We start from the raw sequence: 18,872 nt of genomic DNA, 5'->3' as shown, positions 1-18,872 counted from the left end.
TTCAAAACTAGCCCCAGCATATTTTTGTACCAGCCCCTCATGATAACATGGTGTGTCATTTTTACCATCCCTTTACTCCCAGGAGTTTTCTCCTTGTCAATAAATTAGTCTTGTTTTGAGAGTAGGCAGCACATAGCATCTATTAACTGGTTACTGTTTGTCTGATGAAGGGGATAAAAATTGATCTTACTTCATGGACATTGAACAAAAGGGACTCAAGGGGCTTTTACATCTGAGGAAAAGGTAGTGCATAGAGAGTAAATTTCTCTGTCAAGTTGCTTACCCAAATTTTCAAAGGTATTTTGGTTTTTGTGTTGTTTCAAAACACAAAAGGGTGTATTTTCGTAGGCACAGCTTTTCTGTTGTGGCTGAAAGAGGCATCCCTGTCTGAGTAAACAAGTCTTTTGCCATACAGAATTTAGATGTTTGCTCTCACTTCAGGGATATCAAAGATCCTCGGTGATGTGCTTTCAACTCAGTTACTTAAGCAAGTTTTTTTTCTTTCTCCAAACTTCAGAAAGAAAAAGGTCTGATAAAGCTTGATGATATCAAAGTGCCATCACAGAAGCTGGTTTACACCTTGACCATTCCTGAGGCATCAGTGAAAGACACAGGGGATTATGAATGTACTGCTCGGCATGCAACCAAGGAGGTTAAGGAAAATAAGAAAGTAGCCATTACAGTTCATGGTATGGTCTGATTTCAGTGTCTAAAATTATCAACACATTGGAAAACATCATTCTTGAAAAATGTTGCATAGTTTTGTTTACACAAGGCTTTTTCATTTGCAGACAAAGGCTTTGTTCACCTGGAGCCTCAGTTCAACCCTCTGGAAGCTGTCAACCTGCATGAAGTCAAAAACTTTGTTGTTGATGTGCAGGCTTACCCAGCACCAAAAATGTACTGGTTGAAGGATAACGTGACTCTGATTGAAAATCTTACAGAGATTGTTACTACTTCAGGAAGAGTCCAGGAAACAAGGTAAAAAAACCTTCTGACCCTTACCTTGCCATGCTGGCTTGAGTTCCTCCCCCAGAAAACTGGGCACTACTCCTGCTCACTTTTTACACCTCAGTTTGTTGCTTCTTCCTCAGTGGCATTTAAAAATAGTTTATTTGTTTTCTGTTCTAAAGGGCAATGCCTAATTTACTTCTTCTTACTACCTTCATAACATCACCCTCTTCAAGGTTCTTGAGCAAGAAACTTCTTCACTCCCTTTAACATGTCCCACACCAATAATTTCTGGCTGTTTCCAGTAAAATCAGGGCTTTGTCAGGTCCTTGCAGAAAGGAACTAAGGCCACTTCTTTCTCAGTTATATGTTGATAGTTATTTACCACTTGAATAACGACTTAGTTAAAGGCATGCTAGAAAATGCCAAATGTCACTACGCTATAATTGCAACATACCCAAATTACATGTTGCAGTAAAATGATTTTTTTATGCCTGCTTAAAAAATACAAACAAAAACTCGCATTTCTGCAGGTTTCAGAGTGTTTTAAAATTAATACGGGCCAAGGAGGAAGACAGTGGATACTATACTTTGGTTGCTGAAAATGAAGATGAGATTAAAAGATATACCTTCTCATTGCTGATACAAGGTAAGCAGCCCCAAAGCCTTGCCCACCAGAACTCCTGGCACACTGCAAAGACTTGATCCACTGGCACACTGCGTTGCCTGGAGTATGGACCCATGAAAGGCACGAACCAGGCTGAGCAGAGAAGTCCGTGTTAGTCTCTGCAGCTCCTCTAGCCTGATCCTGGCTTTCACTTCTGCACTGGCCTTGAGCCAAAAAGAAACTTTATCCACCCAGCTAAGTAATTCCAGCTGACAGTAGGATGATAGCTCATTTAACATGACATGAAGACGTGGCACAACTGCAGCATTTCCTTCTCACTGCTCTAGCCTAGAATCCACTCTGTGCTACAGGAGATAAGCACCTCCTGCTTGAGTCTGTGTCTGTGGCTCTTGCTAAGGTGTTGGCCAAGCAACACCTCCCCTGCTTTGAAATTTGAAGCTGCTCTTTTCTGTAATCACTGACAAATATTTTAACAAACTCCCGACTCCTTCCCAGTTCCAGCTCTGATCTCAGCCCTCGTGGATGATCACCATGGCTCTGCAGGTGGCCAGACTGTGAGATGCTTGGCAGAGGGGACCCCACTTCCTGATGTGGAATGGCTGGTTTGCAAGGACATTAAAAAGTAAGAGGAGTGGGTGTTTTCTTACCTGAAATACGACCTATATCCTCAATTATCTTAACATAATTAGTTACTGTAGCATGTTTTCCTCATTAAGAGTCAGTAAGTTTCAGATAATTATTTCTTTTTAGAGGCATGTGTTTTGTATTTCACGAGATGCTGTCAGCGCCCATTTTTTTTTACATCCTATAGGACACAAAACAATGCATCAATTCAGCTTTCTCTCATAAAAGCCTTCTGTTCACTAAACCGACTCCAAGGATTTCACAGTCCAGATTTAAGTAAGGATTTTGAAAAGTAGCTGTCTCTCCATTTAGGGAGGATTTTTATTTTAAAGGAAGAAAGGTGCAGGTTTTTCAGAGATGCAATCTAAAGACCCTTCTGACCCTTAAATATGTTGTTGTCAGAAGAAATTTGCAGGGAAAGGTAATTCTTTTTCTGTTCACTCTTATTCATCCATACGTACACCCAACGCACATTTCCTCCATTATTCTTCTCTGCAGGTGCAACAATGACACCTCATGGACCCTTTTGACTAACAATATCTCTGATATACACATGGAAGCCCACCTGGATGAGAAAAATATGGTGGAAAGCCGGGTGACCTTCCAGAAGGTGGAGGAAACCCTGGCTGTGCGATGTGTGGCAAGGAACGACCTCGGTGCTGTTACTCGAGAGCTGAAGCTTGTGGCTCCCAGTGAGTTTGCTTTGTCCTTCTGAGACAGAGTAGAGATCCATCCTGAATTAGGTGAAGTGTCTAACAATGGTGAAAGGTCTGTGAGGCCAAAGCTGAAGGAAAAACTCGCATGCCGAGACAGCAAGGAGACAGGGAAAGAAAAACAGAAAAGACCATGAGGTCAATTTGCCCCGACCTAGAAATTCCTTTGATAAAGAAGAACTGGTGCTAAGTGTCATGCGGGATGAATATGCATGAACTGATTGTGAAACTGTATGCATATGCATTTGGAAGGGGGATAAAAGGAGGTCTGAAATTTTCAGGGGTACGCATGCCCTTTTGGGGAGGCTTGTGTCCGGGGCGCGTTGTAATAAAAGCATACCGGGCTTTACAACTTTTACAAGTTGTGAGGTTTCTTCTTTTCTCCGCAAAACATTTTGGCGAGCCAGCCAGGAGTTCTCTGTCCCCGCAGGGGCAGGGGAGATAGACGGACCTCCATGGCGCGCCCCAGGATTTTTTCCTGGTGGGGCTCCGCTTGTCTCAACTTGCCACCTGAGAGGACAGACAACGACCCGCTGGCCTGCGGAGGAGAATACGGTATGTACTATGGGGCCCCAGGGGGGGAGGAAGGAGAGAAAGGGAGTAAATCACCCAGAGACGTCTGGGTTCATGGTTTCAGCTGATAGGGCAGCTGTATTAGAGATGGGATTCAGCTGATAGAGCAGCTGTATTAGAGACGGGGTTCATTGTTCTGATAGAGCAGACCGCTAGCGGCTTTGGGGGTAAGCCGGGTGAACCCGTGTATGTGTGTATTGGGGATTCATAGTTCTGATAGAGCAGAACTGGTGAGCCCGCGTGTGTTTTGTTCGTGTGTGTGATGTCCGGACACTGTGTTGCTGTATGGTTAATGTGTGTGGCCAGTGCATTGTGTTTGTGATCGTGCAGGTGATAAGTGTATGGTGTATAAAAGAGAGTAAATCTACAGTGCCCTACAGTGCGGGGGGGGGTCAGTACTCCCCGTGTTTGAAGCAGCCGAGTGAGGCCTGAGGCGCCTGCTGCAGCAAGCTGCGGAGGCAGGGAGAGAAGTGCCCCGCAGAGAAGCGAGTGGAGGAATGTCAGTGATGGTATTTATTGTGTTTGAATGTAGTGATTTGTGTAGATTTGGTACATTTTAACCGTGAGTATGAGCTCAGAGAGTTCCTTTGCCTTGGATGTTTGGACTTGATCTCTAGACTGTGTGCTGTTATTTTGATTGTGTCCAGGAAAAATTGATTTGAGTAAATGCCGAATTATGGTGTGCTGTGTTGTGTTGAGAAAAGTGAGCACTTTGAGAAATATGCCCTTTCCCAGTGATTTTGTGTGGTGATTTTCTTCCGCTGCATTGTGGTAATTTGATTCTCAGATTGTATAGTGGTGTTTGTGGAGATTTTAAGATTTTGTTGCAACAAGAGTAGCATTTTACATAGGAGAACTATAGTACGGTGATTTATGTTTAACTTCAATAAAGCAAGTTAAAGGAATTCCAAGAATTCTCCCCCTCATAGTAATTCAAGCCTTGGCTCTAGTGAATTTGAGATAAGGGGGAGGGGGGCAGTGAGTGTGTGTGTCTGTCTGCAGGCATATCAGAGTTTCAGCTGTGACTAGCACAGCCTTTTTGCAAAGCAGCAAAACAAGTGTAAGTAGACACAGTGCTTAATTAGATTGTGCAAGAAGAGAACTAGAAAAGACTGATATTTTGTTAAACAGAGTTTATATAGAAGAGGTGAATGAGATGAATTAGTTAATGAGACTTATGAGATTTATGAGACTTCAGTTGGTACTGCAGTAAGTCTTTACTGGAAACAATCTGCTGTAGGGATTTAAAGTTCTCTGTAACAAACAGAATAGCCTGCCTTTGTGAGCAATTTCGGGGAGCCTTTGGTACATCAAGAGGCTAGCAGGCTGTGTGAGGTGACAGTGGCTGTGCCCTGGGCACAGGGACAGCTCTGGCTGCCGCGTCTCCCCAGGGAACACGGGAATGGCCTGTGGGCAAAAGCTGGATGTGCAGGTACTATTGAAGTGCGGTGTTTATGAGAAACACTGGTATTGCTGTTTTGCTGTTCCAATAAGTGTCAGGGTACACGCCCCGAGTGTAAATTAAAGGTTTCTGGTCAAGCGGATTCAGAACCTAAGGTCTTAGAGCTTGTGTGTGGGAATCACATCTGATACCTGCCACCTGGAGCTGTGTGTATAGGAGGAAAACTGAGAAACTACTGTGAAGGTCTGTAAAAAGGTTTAAATGGAAGCGAGAAAGGGCAAGGAGAAATAAATAATGAGAACTGACCAGAGCAAACAGGTTCCTAAATTAGCCCCTTTTGGGAGGGGCTCGCTGGGAGGAGGTTGCCAGTAAGAGCAGCTCAGAAAATAAAACGATTTATAGTGCTTCATTGCTGTTAGTACTGTTTTATAATAGGAAGATAAATGGGATAGTTTTTGTATGCTGAAATGTCTTTTGTTTTAAGAAATCACCCAGAATGACAAAGAGACTGTGAGATCAGACTGCTCTCTGGTCTTGGCCCTTGAAAAGGAAAACAAGGCAAAGAGAAAGCAAATCAAACATGTTGTTCAGCATGCAGCATAAGATAGCAACATATGAAATCAGGCAAGGATTATCACGGTGAAATGCAAAGCAATCACAGTTTGCAAAATGAGTACATATGATTTGTTAAAGTCTTCCTCCCAAAGTAGGGGAGGAGGGGTAAAGGTGACCTTCCCAAAAGGGAAGAATTTTGTCGGCACAAGGGTCATATGTTCAGTTTTAAATAAAGCTTTAGTACCTGTGGAGAATGTTTATGTTGTAGTGTGGGGAATGAACAACTGGCCAGTCTGAGAAGGCATACTTTTGTAACCTTTAAGGTAACATGTGTACTATGTGTACCTAAAAGCTTTTGTACAATTCGCTCAATTTGCTAAACATTCTCAAATGAGAAAGGTTACTCTGGAGGCAAATAATATAAAGATGTTAGGCTTAATAGTAACAGACACTGAAATTAAGAAAGACATTAGTAAGGAGATATTAGAATAAGTAAATAAGTGTTTTCAAGGGTATGGGCCTCTGCTGCACCAGGGAGAGGGAAAGATGCTCCCCCATGGGATTCTCCCCCATCAATCTTAATGAAAGAACACAACCAGTGAGAACTAAGTAGTACCCTCAAAAGGAAGGTAAGGAAGGAATCAGTCCAATAACTGATAGTACTGGATTAAGGGCTGTCAATAAGATAACACAGAATTTGTACCCTGTGGTAGCAAATCCATAGACCTTACTAACTTGTTTAACACCTGAGCTAACCTGGTTCACTGTTTTAGGCCTAAGAGATGCCTTCTTTTGCCTCCCTATCCACGAAGCCAGCCAGAACATTTTTGCATTCAAACACAAGCTCACATAGTCCATGTGCCTGAAGGCTTCAAAATTCTCCACTCCGACTGGAGAACAGCTTGCAAAGACCCAGAGTCCCAGGAAGCTCCACAAGGGGAAAGGAGGCTGTTGCAGTACATAGATGATCTTCTAGTAGCCACTCAGACGAGGGAAGCGAGAGAAGCCTGGACGGTAAGCCTTTTGAATTTCCTAGGACTCCAAGGACGCAGAGTCTCAAAGAAAAAGGCACAGGTAGTGAAACAGAAGGTAATCTACCTGGAGTAAGAAGTGAGTGCTGAGCAGCAGACTTTAAGGCAGGGAAGCCCTATGCCAAACCCTGAACCCCAGACAACGAAAGAACTCCAAACCTTCTTAGGCATGGCAGAGTAGTGCCAGCTGTGGGTTCATAATTATGGACTGTTCGCCAGACCCCTCTATGCTCTTATTGCCTATGGGAACTGAGATCTCCAGTGGACAAGAGACACCACACGGGCCTTTCGCCAGCTAGAGAGTCCCCTCATGTCGGCTCCAGCTTTGAAACTTCCAGATGTAAGTAAAGCATTCTTTCTATTTTTCCATGCAAGGAATTGCCCTGGGAATATTGGCTTAAGACTTGGGTCCATACCGGAGGGCAGTTGCTTACCTCTCTAAGCAACTAGATGCAATAGCCAAAGGATGGCCAGGTTGCCTCAGAGCTGTAGCAGCAGTTGTGCTGATCATTCAAGAGGCACACAAGTTTACCCTGGGACAAAAATGACTGTGCTAGTGTCCCACACAGTGTCCGCAGCACTGGAAGTAAAGGGTGGCCACTGGCTTTTCACCAGAGAGGTTTCTGAAATACCAGGCCATCATGGTAGAGCAAGATGATGGAGAGATAGTGGTGACTAATATTGTCAACCCAGCTTCTTTTCTCAGTGGAATCAAGGAGAAGCAGTACACCATAGTTGCCTAGAGACCGCTGAAGCTACCTACTCCAGCCGCCCAGACTTAAAGGACACTCCTCTGGACGATGCAGAGACCTGGTTCACTGACAAGAAAGCGACACTGCAAAGTTCACAGTGACTACCTGCAGAGAGGTAATAGAGTCTGGACCCTTACCAACAGGTACCTCTGCACACGATGCTGAGATAAATGCATGGACCCATGCCTTAGAAACAGCAAAAGGCATTCAGAGTTGTGCATGCACATGGAGCCATCTGGAAGGAGAGGGGACTGCTGACCTCACAGGGAAAGAAGAGACAATCCATCTGCTGGAAGCAGTTCAGCTACCTGAAAAAGCATATTAAGGCACACCAGAGAGTGAGCTTAAAATTGGAGGAAAGAAATGAGCTGGCGGATGGAGAGGCAAAGAAAGCAGCAAAGGGTGAGGTACAGATTTTCCTCGAAGGTAAGCCATAATACAATAATACTAATCAAAAGAGACGTAAAACTGCAAGGGGTGGGCTACCATTGAAAGAGAGCTAGTAATCCCTTCCCATTTTCGTGGTTACTAGTGAAGGAAGGGCACTAGAAAACACACTAGGGCCTAATTACTTAAAGCCTTTTATAGAGTGTGGGTCCTTTCTCAAAATGACCAAGGCTGCGAGTGATACAGAGTGCATTGGAATGAAGTGTTGACTTTGAAGTAGTAATTCCCACAGGCTTTCTAGAACACACATCTGATTGAAAGGACTGTTGTATCATTGTCAGGAATCTATATGCCACTATCACTCAGGTGAGCTGATAATGTGATCCTTGCCTCCAGACTAACCTCAAAATACCCCCAGGCCAAAACTCGGTCAGACTGGGAGAGGCCATGGGCCTGTATAGCAGCGGCAAATCAACTTTTCAGAACTCCCAAGGAAAGGGGGGTATCAGTATTTACTGGTATTAATAGATACATTTTCAGGGTGGCCAGAAACATTCCCCACCAGAACTGTCAAAGCTCAAGAGGTGACCAGATCATTTTTACAAGAGATAATACCACGCTTCAGAGTTCCAGCCACAATATCCTCAGATAAAGAATCACCTTTCATTTCCAAAATAGTGCAACAGATTAGTAGCCATCTGGGCATAGATTAAGAACTTCACACCCCATACCGCCCCCAATCAAGCGGCCAGGGGGAGAGAATGAATCATTTGATTAAGCAGCAAATCATAAGACTGGGGCAAGAAGCTCTTCCACTAGCACTATTGCAAATTCAAACTAAACCTTTTGAGCTAAAGGAATGCTGAATCCTTTTGGAATGCCTTATAGAAGACCATATAGAATACAAGGGGAATGTCCAGAATGTCCACTTACATGGTGGCATTAAGCAAACAGCTCAGAGTAATTGAGAAACATGTGGCTGGAACTCGGAGCAGGGAGTTAGATAGCCTGGGGTTGATGTATATGTTAAGTCTCTTACAGAGAAGACTTCGGAACCACAGTGGGAGAGACCACTGCAAGTACCTCTCACCACCTTCACTGCAATCAAAATCAAGGAGCAGAATGCTGGATCCATCACTCTCGGGTGAAGAAGGCCCAGAAGCCCCTTCAGGAGTGACACCAGGAGACAATGAACTGAGACTAAAACTTATTCGGGCAAAATGAGTATATTGCGGTCTGGAGTAGCTCATACTTTAGTGTACAGAATTGTTTTGTATGGAATTATAACTGAAGTTTTAGAACTAGAGAGTACCTCTACCCAAAGCAATGCTGAATGGCCTTGGTCCCTGGCATTTAATCAGTATACTGGATCCATAGGAAAACCTTCTGAGATAAAAGATTAAACATATCTACTGTAGTAATCCACGAGAATCAAGTATGTGAGGAGTAAGAATAGCAAGAACAGGAACTGTGAACACTTCAAGGAATCAGAGGAGAAGAAATCAAAGTAAAGTGCTTAGTCATCAATAGGATGGCTTATGAGAGACCAGATGTAATTAGTGTCTGAACCTCCCCTGGTGTATATGAACACCAGGAAGTCTGTGATAACCTAAGTGAATCAGACTGTTGGTGTAATTTCACCCTGATACAGCCTGTAGAAGTGACCTGCCTTTGAGCTCAAGTTACTGTCAGACTTTCATTTGAATTCAAAGTGGACACTGCACTTTTTACCACAGCGGGGCCTTATACACCCCATACTAGTTCAGACTCTACCCAAACTCCAAACTTAGACCTAACGTAGTAAAGAATGTGACTGAACAACAGCTATTATTCAATCCAGAATGGTCTCTCAAACGTGTGGAGTTGATAATGCAAATTAACATCTCAAAAATCCAACCAGCCTGCTCCTCCTTCCTAAAAACTTCCTTTGAGGGCTGGACAACATGGTCACAAAAACAGGCATATCTCAGGAGCAGAACAAGAAAGGAAGGAGCCAGCTCTCCTGGTGCCTAAAACCAGGAACACCAAGAAATCAGTTTCCTTAAGTCATTTTCCAAGCTGGTTGGCTGAACCCCCAGGCAATGGCTGGTAAAGGGTGCTGAACTGCAGGTGGTAAACTAACCCAAGCGAGGAAGGTGATTTTCCTTATTTATAGCTATCCCTTTTCCTACTGAGCCCAGTCTGAGGCGGTTGGATTCTGCTTAAAAGAGGTAGAGAGAGAGACCCCCTCAGAGCTCAGCAGCAGGCTGTAAGATTTTGAGCATCACTTTTGTGCTGAGTGTTTCAAGTAGCAGAAACCTGATCCCAGTTTCTTCTGAGGCACTGCAATGAATTTAGGCTCTTCTCTCAAGATTTCCCCTCCATTATCTTCTGCCCTGAACACAGTCCACAGCTTGATCTTAGCTAAGGGCAAGGTGGGTGAGGTATTGTAGACCAGGAGAGACATTCCTGCTTGCCACACATCTGAGAAATCAGGTGCTTTGGAGGGAGAGAGAGGTTAGATTCCCTGAGGTCTCTACATTTCAGAACAAACATCTGTCTCAAGTATGACCTAAACCTCTGTCAGATACACTTGTGAAGTGTGTCTGAATTTGTAGTATGAGCCCAGCACATCCCTCTGGCTGGGAGGGATGATCATGGACAGAAAGCAGTTCCTGTTCCCCATAACAAACATCTAACTGGCATATTAGGGACAAGATTAGGAGTTTTAAATGGAATTGATTCAGAAATACTGATGAATAAACTGGCTGCTGCAGCAGGTAGCCTAACAAAATTGAAGCAGCCTTTATAGTAATCTCTATTGGCATTAGGAACTAGCCAGTGACAGATTTCAAAAGTACTGCCAAAGTAAAGAAGTATGAAGAGGCCGGGGACCAAGACCACAAATTGATAGTAGAAGCACTTAGTATCTATCTAGTATAGACACAAGATAATGTGTCTTTAGCTTTCAGTTGTATACAAGCACAGTTACGGATACAAGCAACAGCAGCTCTGATCATATAGGAAAGGGGTGAAGGTAATTTTCCAGCTGAAATTCAGAAAATTGAGTGGGATAATGCAATTGATTTTGAAAGGAAGTTTCAATCCTGGTGGACTATGGTGAATTTCACCTATGATCCTGTTTCTAATGTGGCCACTGCCTTTGTGCTTACCATATGTAATGCCACTGTTTATGTTATCCATCCCATCATTGCCCTAAGATTAAACCATGAAGAAACAACACTCTATCCTTCAGAACATAGAGTGTGGGCACTAAAAGATGAATGAAAAGTGGCAGATAGTAAACTCAGAATCCTGCATTACTAGAGAACAAATGAGATTCATTTGTGAAAGCAATACTGTTAATGCCCAGGATGTGTTTGGACACTGAACAGAGTATTTGCCACTTTGAAATTCATCCAGTCACTGACCAGAAAACTGTGCTCGTATATACTGGAAAAGGGTGTATGTTTGAGAACTGCTTGTGCTGCTGTACAAATTGATAGCAATGATGTTATTCTGTCTAGTAGAAACCATTCTAATCTCTGTATTTGTAATTTTGTTAAGATTATTGGGTGTGATTTTTCGCATTTAGTACCAGTAACATCCCACCAGCTGATTACAGCCAATTACACAATGCATCACAGACTACCACCTACCCCTATTGGGGTGAACCTTACATTGGTAAAACAATTAATTAAGCACCAAGACCTATTAGAAGTCTTGAAAGAAATCTGAGAAAGTGGAAAGGAAACCTTAATTACTGTCCAACATGATACAAAGGAAATAACCAGAGTTCTACAAAGAATAAAATATGGATCATCACTGGTGAGATGTGATCTTTGGGTGATCACCAACTGCAAATGGAATCTTTAATAAGTCGTGCCACCCTATTGTAGTTTTATTAATATTAGTTGAGATAAGCTTAGGATTATCTACTACATTGTTAATTTGGAACTGGAGAATACTACAACGAATGGCTGTACTAACCTCTTTATCAAACGTACATAGTGAAGCATTAAAAGACACTTATTGTCATGAAAATTTTCATTAAGTAAAAGAATTTACTTATTTCCTAGGAAAGGGGGGAATGAGACAGAGTAGAGATCCATCCTGAATTAGGTGAAGTGTCTAACAATGGTGAAAGGTCTGTGAGGCCAAAGCTGAAGGAAAAACTCGCATGCTGAGACAGCAAGGAGACAGAGAAAGAAAAACAGAAAAGACCACAAGGTCAATTTGCCCCGACCTAGAAATTCCTTTGATAAAGAAGAACTGGTGCTAAGTGTCATGCGGGATGAATATGCATGAACTGATTGTGAAACTGTATGCAGATGCATTTGGAAGGGGGATAAAAGGAGGTCTGAAATTTTCAGGGGTACGCATGCCCTTTTGGGGAGGCTTGTGTCCGGGGCGAGTCGTAATAAAAGCATATCGGGCTTTACAACTTTTACAAGTTGTGAGGTTTCTTCTTTTCTCCGCAAAACACTTCTGTGCAATTACAGCAGCCAGTTTGGCCCTGCTCTAACTCCTCCCAGTTCAGTCCTAATGGATAAAAATATGAATTGTTGTAGATAATAAATTAAAGTGGATTTTTTTACCCCAGTATTTCTGAAGATGATGCCTTTTACAGGTCTTTATGGTGCATCTGCTTTTTGCTTATGATGTGGTTCCATAATTCACTTTATCACTTTATTAGTACTGGCAATGGGACATTCTTCTAGAAAATCTGCATTTGGTTTTGGAACACAATGGCAGAGCAGCTCTGGGCTTTTAAAGACTTTATAGTCACCAGCCTCAGGAACTGCTCCTGCCGCTTCTGCAGGACACAGGAACTGCAATGAGAGGGGAGGTGGGTGTCTTATGTGTGTGATGTCCCTCATGGCTCATAAAGAAAATGTGGTCTATCTTTTTACTCCACAGCCTTGAGATCAGAGCTAACTGTGGCTGCTGCTGTCTTAGTGCTGTTGGTGATTGTGATAATTTCACTGATTGTCCTGGTCATCATATGGAAACAGGTATGTAGAGAAGTATTTCAATTTGGGTGATGAGCCCTGCTGGGTTTTGATCTGCTCTAAAGCCAGGTCCAGGACTAATGCTTGGTTTTGCATTCAATGTGCTCTGCAGAAGCCCAGGTATGAGATCAGATGGAGAGTCATTGAGTCCATCAGCCCTGATGGCCACGAGTACATTTATGTGGACCCAATGCAACTGCCTTATGACTCCAGATGGGAGTTTCCTCGAGATGGGTTAGTGCTTGGTAAGTTTTCTGTGAGGGGCTGGCCCTACCCTTCTTTGGGGAGAAAGACATTCTGTGACCATTCTGAGGTGTCTGCAGGATTTGCAATGGAAATTATGGCCACCAAGTTCAGAGTCTCTGTCCGCCTGTTGTCATCAGTTCTCCTTCCTGATCCACTTCTACAGTGGCATCAGCCCTGAGGTCCTTCTGTTAGTATCTCCTGTGCCTGCGTTCCTGTTCTCTTCCTGTGTGCAGCATCCACCCCTACGTGGCTTAGGGGAGTCTCTCAGTGTTAAACATCCTTTTCAACCCTCATTTCTGCTAAGGCATCCATAAGAAGGACATAATTATTTTTTGAAAGACATTTATATACTTATGTGCAGAGACCAAGAAAATCTGCAACAAGTTATGTAGTTTTATTAAAAATATTTTTTAAATTATTAATTCATGTCATGCACGTATCAGTGCTGAGTAACCACATATTTTCTTCTTCCTTCCCCTTCTGCTTTCTTGCTATTCCTCATTGGAATTCACGCACATTTCAGTCGTAATTATTTCCTCAGGGCTGGCCCAACCTCTCTTTTATATCAATGGAAAGTGTAATGACTATAGAAAATTTTAATGCTTTATCAAGATAGTGCTTTAAACATACAAGGCTTCCCTCTCTTGGAGATATGTGTGAACCAAATTGCATTGCAAAACACAGGAGAAGTTGAAATGTGTCTTTTGTTTGATATAGTTCAAGAAACATACTCCCCTGGTGTGTTTCTTCACCGTCACAGAGAAAGAGTTAATTCTTGAAAGAAGCAAGAGAAAAATTTCCAGTTCAGGAACAATATCCTTTAATTAAATTCATGTTGCTAATTGAAGACTAGAGGAGGGTGAATGTTTTATGGAATTATTTTATTACAACCCAGACTTTAATTATATGCCTAAATAGGATTTGTCAGATCTGAGTTGTTAAAGACCACCACTGTGACTTTGTCTCCCTCTGAGTCATGAGCACAGCCTGCTTCAAAGCCTTCTTGTTTACAAGTGTATTCAGAATAGTCAGTAACTTTCAAACCCAGTGCTCCATATCCTCCTGTCAATCTGGGTTGCAGAAGTGCTCTTCTTGGCACACTCATCTGCTGGCACTTTTGAGGTATTAAATGCTTGCTGGTGAGGGGGGACCCTCTTTTGTTTCTAGGGATGACAGTTCTGATTTGTATGGATTTTCTCTTATCTAAGTGGGAGATGACAGCAAAGCAATTACACCTTTAGTTCAGGGAGGCTCTGAAGCAGGTCACAAACCCATTTTGGCTCTGCCAAGATGAGTATTTTCCATCCTAGCTGTGTAAGCCAGCTGGCATTTATTTGTTTTTTCTCGCCAGTAGTGCCTGGAGTGCGTGGTGTGTTAAAGGCCAACTCTGAGCATTGGCTAGATGGAACTTCAATTGATAAATTTGGGTTACACTGCAAATTTTCCTTTGCAATCTCTGATCCACAGTGTATGCAGTGAACTGCTCTTTAAAGGGCTCCTGAACCAGTGCAAGTCCAGGAGATGTGTACCAGAAGGAACAATGCAGTAATTCCATGAGCTGTTTGAACACCATGGCCTTCTCCTGGCTCTGCTGAGAACTGGTGAGGTCCCAGCAGGACCAGGACCTCCTCATCTGGCTGACAGAGCTGAGAGCAGCTCCTCTTGAGGCATGGGGTCAGAGTGTTGCTGCTCAGGATACCAGGGTGGCTGGACAGAGACAGCAGAATTGCTCTCATCACTTCCCAGCAAGCCACTTATTTGTCCTGGTGACCTTAATTAAATGAAATGCTGGTCTGACACAGAATCTGACCCATGCCTATTTGAAAAAGGCAAGTTAAGATTCAGGTCACACAACAGTCAGAGATGTGATATCTAATTTAATGAGTCTAGAAACTGGGTGTAGATTATAAAGCTTGACACTTGTTTGGCTTTTAATATAGCCCAAGAGACTTATGGTTTCATTTGGGGTGGGTTGATTATCCCAGGCCAATTTTAGAAAAAGAAGCATCCAGCTGAGATGGCTGCATCTGGAACAGATTCACACACCCCACCCTTGTATTCTCTGAGCAGAAAAGCAGTACCTCTCTGGCAGGCACAGCAGATAAGCTCTGTGGATGGGTACAGAGGCTGAATTAGCTGCTGTTCCTCCACTAGTCTGAGGAATGTTGAGCTGCTGCTGTGTCTGCACAGTCCCTCTGTGGTGGTGAAGCAGCGCTGCTCCTCCAGTGAGCAGATCACAGCTGTGCCTTTATGCTGAAGAGTAAACTCTCACTGTAATTTTGAGCCTCAGTGAAGCACTCACCAAGAATATGATGGCATTAGAGATGCTTCCAGTTCTTGGGCAGTTAGCTCCCACCTGGCTCCCAATTTCAAATGCAAAAGACGTGGGGCTTGGGCTACATCTGCAGAGAGGGTTGGAAAGGGGAAATAGCAGTGGTGGCTCCCTGCCATTCCGGAAGTGCTCTCACTGCCTCCACATGCACCCCAGCCCAGCAGAGGTGATGGAGAGGGAGATGTGTGCCTCGTGCTCAGCTGACAATATGGTTTTGGGGAGGAATTGGCTTGTGAAGACAAGAAGATCAAGGAGCATCAGCAGATTCCATCACATTCTGAAGGGCTGCATCCTGCCATATGGCTCCCAGACCTTCAGCCTGAAAAGTTTTAGGGGCCAAATTTCAAACTCAGGTTGTTTGAATTAGTCTAAAATTTAGTGTGAAGCTTTCTCACATCCTGATTGGGAAGGATAACCTTTGGAGCACAGGAATCTTGAAAAGAAATCACATAGCTTCTGTATGCATGACAAACTATGCTGTCATAATCTTGGAGAGGTTCACCAGTGTTAACTCAGCTAAGCATTCTTTAACCATTTCTTGTGCTTTTTAATAATGTAGATATTGTTTGGCTGGAAATTTTCTTTTGAAAGCATGTGCACAATAAAAGTGGGGGCAGTAGCTGGAGGATAACAGAAACATATGGCATTGCATGCCAAATAACACCTTCAGAAGTGTAAAAGGTGACAAGTTCAAACTGCAAACGAACGTCAAAGACAAAATGCTGTGTATCTCCATAGTAAAAGTTACTACTCATTCTTTCTGTGCTTCAAGTTAAAAACTAACATAAAACCAAAGTGACAGCTTGTCAGGTATGTGATTATATTGTGGCATCTGGACCTCATACACCAGTTCGTTCACTAAGTGTTCCCTTGATGAACTTGGTTTTCAATGCAGGAGCTATGAAATACAGCATTTTGGAGTATGTTCATGCAGTTCATATTTCTCTAAAATCTCAATCTGTACAAAATTATTCAGGAGACTGTATCCATATTAGAAGACAGGATATATTAATCCCAAATTTTTGTCTAAATTGATTTGTGGCAAGAGTAAAGGGTCTATAAACATTAACTGTTTCATTACAGCACTTGGAAATTTGCAATACAATTTATTCCAGCAGATGAAACACACTTGTACATTAGACTTCAGAGAAATTTCCCCTCATATGTGATCAACATGTATTTCAGCTTCTTGCAGATCTGAAATGATGCTGCCTGTCTGAATGGGCTGTTCATGTGCTTTAGTCCATTTTACTGCTGGATGTATCCAGCATTATATAAAAGAGCAAAACTACAGCTGAGGGACCCAATTAAGATCTGTAAGTCAGGAACACACCTGTATTTTAATCAGGTGTTGACTGAGGCAAAGAGGTCAGCTTAAGCCTAGGACAATCCATGTTGTGAGAGGATAAAGTGAAGATGGCAGAGCACAGGAAGGGATGAATTTGAATGAGCTGAGCTTACAGGTGTGCTCTTGATGTTTGCTGGCATCTTATTAAGAATTGTATTTAATGATAGCACTTCATATCTTCTTTTTCTGTTTAAAAACAACAATAGTAGCAATAATACTGGTGGTCTGGCTAAGGGAATGTGCCCTTTCCACACAAGAATCAACTTGTAGAGGAATGGAGATAGGAAAGGAGCTGAATTGCTGTTACTTTCTGAAATGAATAATGCTCTCCCTTGTGTTCAGGTCGGATCCTTGGTTCGGGTGCATTTGGAAAAGTGGTTGAAGGGACTGCATATGGATTGAGTCGCTCCCAACCGGTGATGAAAGTAGCTGTGAAAATGCTGAAACGTAAGTTGTCATGGTTCCATTTTCCAAGCCAGGCAGGGCAGGTTCCCACAGGGTTATTCAAACATTGCTTGTTATAATTCTTTGTATCTGAAGTTGAAAATGAATGGTGAAATGGTGGGATTTTCAAATTATATGTTAGATTGCTTGATGGCATTTCAAGCCTGAAGGTACCCAGGCTTTTGAAAGCATCCAAAGTTTAGGTTTAGCTGAACAGCTACAATAACTCAACAAATACTGAGAAAGATAAAGTAACTATGAGTGCTTGCGAACAAATGAGGGCTGTACAACAAGGGGAAATAGGCAGGTCTTGTATAAATTCACTGAAGATTTCCTGCTTCATGAGAACTGAGAATCTGATGCAGTGATTCTCTAGGAGCCATGGAGAGCTTGCTTGTGTTGAATGAGCAGCTTGTAGAGTGCTTCTGTGCCATGTGGCAATCCACTGGCCTCTGGAGAGGGACAGACAGACTCAGCCAGCTACTGAGCTGCATCAAGAGAGTCCCTCATTAATCATTTCGGGTTCCTCTCCAAGTCTTAAGAAAAACATGTATCAAGTAAGGGACGTGGTGGCAGCACTGCTTCAATGAGGCAAGCAAGGAGAATTTTTTGTAAATATGAAAAAGGTGACTGCTCCCACCAGGTGGCTAATGTGTTTTTTCTCTACAGCTACTGCTAGATCCAGTGAAAAACAGGCACTCATGTCTGAATTGAAGATAATGACACATCTTGGCCCCCACCTGAATATTGTGAATCTGCTTGGAGCTTGTACAAAATCAGGTGAGTTTGGCTGACAAAATAAAGGTTTGCTGTGGGATCATCATTCAGTATCTAAAAAGCACATTGATGCCTAAAGATTTTCAGCTTTTCATCTAATCTTCATGTATTTGTAGCTTTGTAGACTGTTAAATGCCTAGGTATAACTTCTAGTACTTTTCCAGCTTTCTTCCCACAATGAACAAATGTTCATTGATGCATTCCTTAATTTTATCTAGTCTTGCCTGTTAATTTACTGAGGACCTTTTATTTTGCACCATGTAATCATAGACACAAGAAAGATAGGGTAGGAGACTGGGGGCAGAGCTCCAGTGGGGCAGAACACAGGGTGGAGGTCACCTAACCAACTGCTCCTCAAATTGGACAATATTGGCTAGATATTCTAATTGCCCTATTTTATAAAACTGTACAAATTTAATTCTGAGCTTTTTTTTTTTTTTTTTTTTTTTGCCATACTGCATATCTGAAGGTTTTTATATTATCATTCTTAAGTTATTTGGAAAAGTTTGTTTTCTATTTTCAGGCATCAACACAGGTTTCAAGTAGAGGACTTACCAATAAATATAACCAAATATAGGTTTTCAGAAAACCTCTTGATATTTGGTAATACTTGCAGTCACAACTTAGTAGATAGAAATGCATTAACTTACAACTCTATTTTCTAATACTTTTGGAGGCTTTTTGTATTTGTTTCTGTTTTTCAAAACCCCCACTCATCAATGCATAATTTTGCTTTAACAGGTCCTATTTACATCATTACTGAATACTGTTTTTATGGCGATCTGGTGAACTACCTGCATAAGAATAGGGACAATTTCCTGAACCGACACCCCGAAAAGCCCAAAAAAGACTTGGATATCTTTGGGATGAACCCCGCTGATGAAAGCACAAGAAGGTGGGAAAAAAATGAAAAAAAGAAATCAGTGACCTGTAACTTAAGGACTTAAGCCATTATAAACCCTTATTGCATTACTCTCATTCATTGGTTTAAACTCCTCCTCAATTTTTCTCGTTAGACTTTTATTTGTCACATTTCATAGGTCTGGGAAGGTTTCAACAGTTTTTATTCAATCTCCCTGACATGTCCTAGATCTGTGTTTCCTGCATGTAGACATTCC

At 42.4% G+C, this 18,872-nt stretch overlaps 1 protein-coding gene across 1 annotated transcript in view; it reads left to right on the top strand.

The window, feature by feature from the left end:
• PDGFRA (platelet derived growth factor receptor alpha) overlaps nt 1-18,872 on the top strand; it is a 43,674-nt gene that overhangs the window by 13,954 nt on the left and 10,848 nt on the right. Inside the window, exons 6-15 of the mRNA XM_074541497.1 lie at nt 518-689; nt 792-981; nt 1,485-1,600; nt 2,075-2,201; nt 2,702-2,895; nt 12,516-12,610; nt 12,720-12,852; nt 16,876-16,980; nt 17,647-17,757; nt 18,496-18,649. Coding sequence (XP_074397598.1) covers nt 518-689; nt 792-981; nt 1,485-1,600; nt 2,075-2,201; nt 2,702-2,895; nt 12,516-12,610; nt 12,720-12,852; nt 16,876-16,980; nt 17,647-17,757; nt 18,496-18,649 — 1,397 coding nt within the window. The remainder of the gene's footprint in view (nt 1-517; nt 690-791; nt 982-1,484; nt 1,601-2,074; nt 2,202-2,701; nt 2,896-12,515; nt 12,611-12,719; nt 12,853-16,875; nt 16,981-17,646; nt 17,758-18,495; nt 18,650-18,872) is intronic.

Source organism: Zonotrichia albicollis, chromosome 5 (assembly GCF_047830755.1).
Source record: "Zonotrichia albicollis isolate bZonAlb1 chromosome 5, bZonAlb1.hap1, whole genome shotgun sequence".
NCBI classification, from domain to species: domain Eukaryota; kingdom Metazoa; phylum Chordata; class Aves; order Passeriformes; family Passerellidae; genus Zonotrichia; species Zonotrichia albicollis.
Note: the sequence above shows the minus strand (reverse complement) of the source record. Positions and strands in the feature narration are given on the sequence as shown.